Below are 1,836 nucleotides of genomic sequence, written 5' to 3'. Positions count from 1 at the left end.
GGCAGGGGCGCCATATGATAAAAACACGGACTCATAAAAATCTAGCATGTTGGAAATAACAAACTAGCCAAGTTTGGATTTATTTCCTAGAGTCTACGTGGTACTACTAGATTGGAGGTCGCGTACGTTGAGTTGGAGTTGGTCAGGTTTGCAAATCGTATTAGGAAGTACTTGTCTCGTTAGTGGTGTCTAGGTCGGTTTGGTTTGGTAGGTGGAGTCGGCAATATAGATTAGCTCAAGTCCTATATATACATGGAGGTGTACGATAAATTGTACTTGTACCGTGAGTTTGCAAGAACTGAGAAATAAAGAAAAAGGAGGACACGATCCCCTGGCCTCGAGTTTTTTTTCGTGCGTGTATTTATCTAATTTGATGTGATAGATCTATAGGCAATACCAACATAGCAGAGTTCCGCTACATCAGCAACCCGGCCGTCATTTTAGCTATCAAAGCAAAGTTAGCCACGACAGCTGAAGTCGGAGAGAAAAAGAAAGAAGACGAAGAGGATGAAGGTCTTTGTCACCGTCTCCACCCGTCCCAACAATGGCCCCGTCGCCCTAGAGGTCTCCAAGGATGACACGTTGGTGAGCGTCAAGGCAAAGCTCCACGACATGGTGGGGATCTCGCCGTCGCGGCAGCGCCTCATGTTTGCCTTCTCGGCCTTGCCGGACGATGATGACACAACATTAGCCGACCATGGCGTCACCGACCTGTCCATGTTCCATCTCGTGATGATGATGAAGATGCAGGTGTTCGTGAATTGCATGTATGGCACCATCACCATCTCCGGCACGGATATTAACAACACTGTCGAGAGCTTCCGGCTCGCGGTGCAGCTCGCGGTGCTGCAGAAATACGGCACCGGGATCCAGCCGGCGCAACAGCGGCTCAGCTACGGCGGAAAGCAGCTGGAGGACGGCCACATCCTCATGGACTACAACATCCAGGAATGCGCAACCATTCAGCTTCTCTGCCGACCTTGCCGTTTACGAAGAAGGGTGGTCGAGCTGGACATCGAGGATACAGACACGGTGGGCAGGATCAAGGAGCGGGTGGAGGAGGCGGAGAGGGTTGGCCTGCCAACGCATCTACTACTGTGGCAACGAGTTGGACGACAGTTGTGCGCTCGCTGACTATGGTGCCCTGGCGTCGAGCATTCCGGTGGAGATCGAGTGCGAGCGGCATGAGGGAGATGCACCTGTGGTTATCGAGAACGACACGAGAGTTAACAGACGCACCGATATCGAGGTCACAAAGAACAAGAAAAGGAAAACAATCAAAACCAATCCATTGGCGGAGACTGAGGCGGCGGAGATCCCGTCCGTGAAGCGGAGGCGCTTCCCTAATTTCTATCTGGTCGGCCCAGAGCTAGGGGAGATCTGCCCTTCCTCTTGTGACACGGACCCTGCTTATTAGGTATTGGACAATTGCTACATAGTACCCCGTCTATATTACCCTTGACTATATGGCTATGATACTAGTAAGCACTATCATGTGGTAGTATACGTACGGAATCAACTGCAAGCATAATTAGCTATAGTTTGATTCACCTAGAAACTCTTACAATCTACTCTTCTAGGTTCTCGATTCCACACTGGAAATATCTAGGAACCTGAGTTTTCCACTTAAGTTTCATGCCCAATTAAGTATATGCTGTCGAAACTGGCATACCGATAAGCAATTCAAACCAATCAGAAAAGAACTATGGTTATGAAGTACTAGCATTCATCTCCAAGAAAAACTACTATGGTAGCAGCGGATCCCGAGCTCCGAGATCGACATGGACGGTGCGGCTTGTCGACCATACGGGAGGCCTCGAGTACCGGAACTTCCTT

At 49.7% G+C, this 1,836-nt stretch overlaps 1 protein-coding gene across 1 annotated transcript; it reads left to right on the top strand.

Annotated features, from left to right (window-relative positions):
* Positions 1–507: 507 nt before the first annotated feature.
* On the top strand, positions 508–1,134 carry LOC127314957 (polyubiquitin 9-like). The gene has a single exon (XM_051345498.1). It carries the CDS (start codon positions 508–510, stop codon positions 1,132–1,134), a length of 627 nt encoding a protein of 208 aa, XP_051201458.1.
* The last annotated feature ends 702 nt before the right edge of the window (positions 1,135–1,836 follow it).

This window comes from Lolium perenne, chromosome 7 (genome assembly GCF_019359855.2).
Source record: "Lolium perenne isolate Kyuss_39 chromosome 7, Kyuss_2.0, whole genome shotgun sequence".
Lineage (NCBI taxonomy): Eukaryota > Viridiplantae > Streptophyta > Magnoliopsida > Poales > Poaceae > Lolium > Lolium perenne.
Note: the sequence above shows the minus strand (reverse complement) of the source record. Positions and strands in the feature narration are given on the sequence as shown.

Bases quoted from the DNA above. Each gene is read 5' to 3' on its own strand.
- LOC127314957 (XM_051345498.1), top strand. From the start codon at position 508: ATGAAGGTCTTTGTCACCGTCTCCACCCGTCCCAACAATGGCCCCGTC.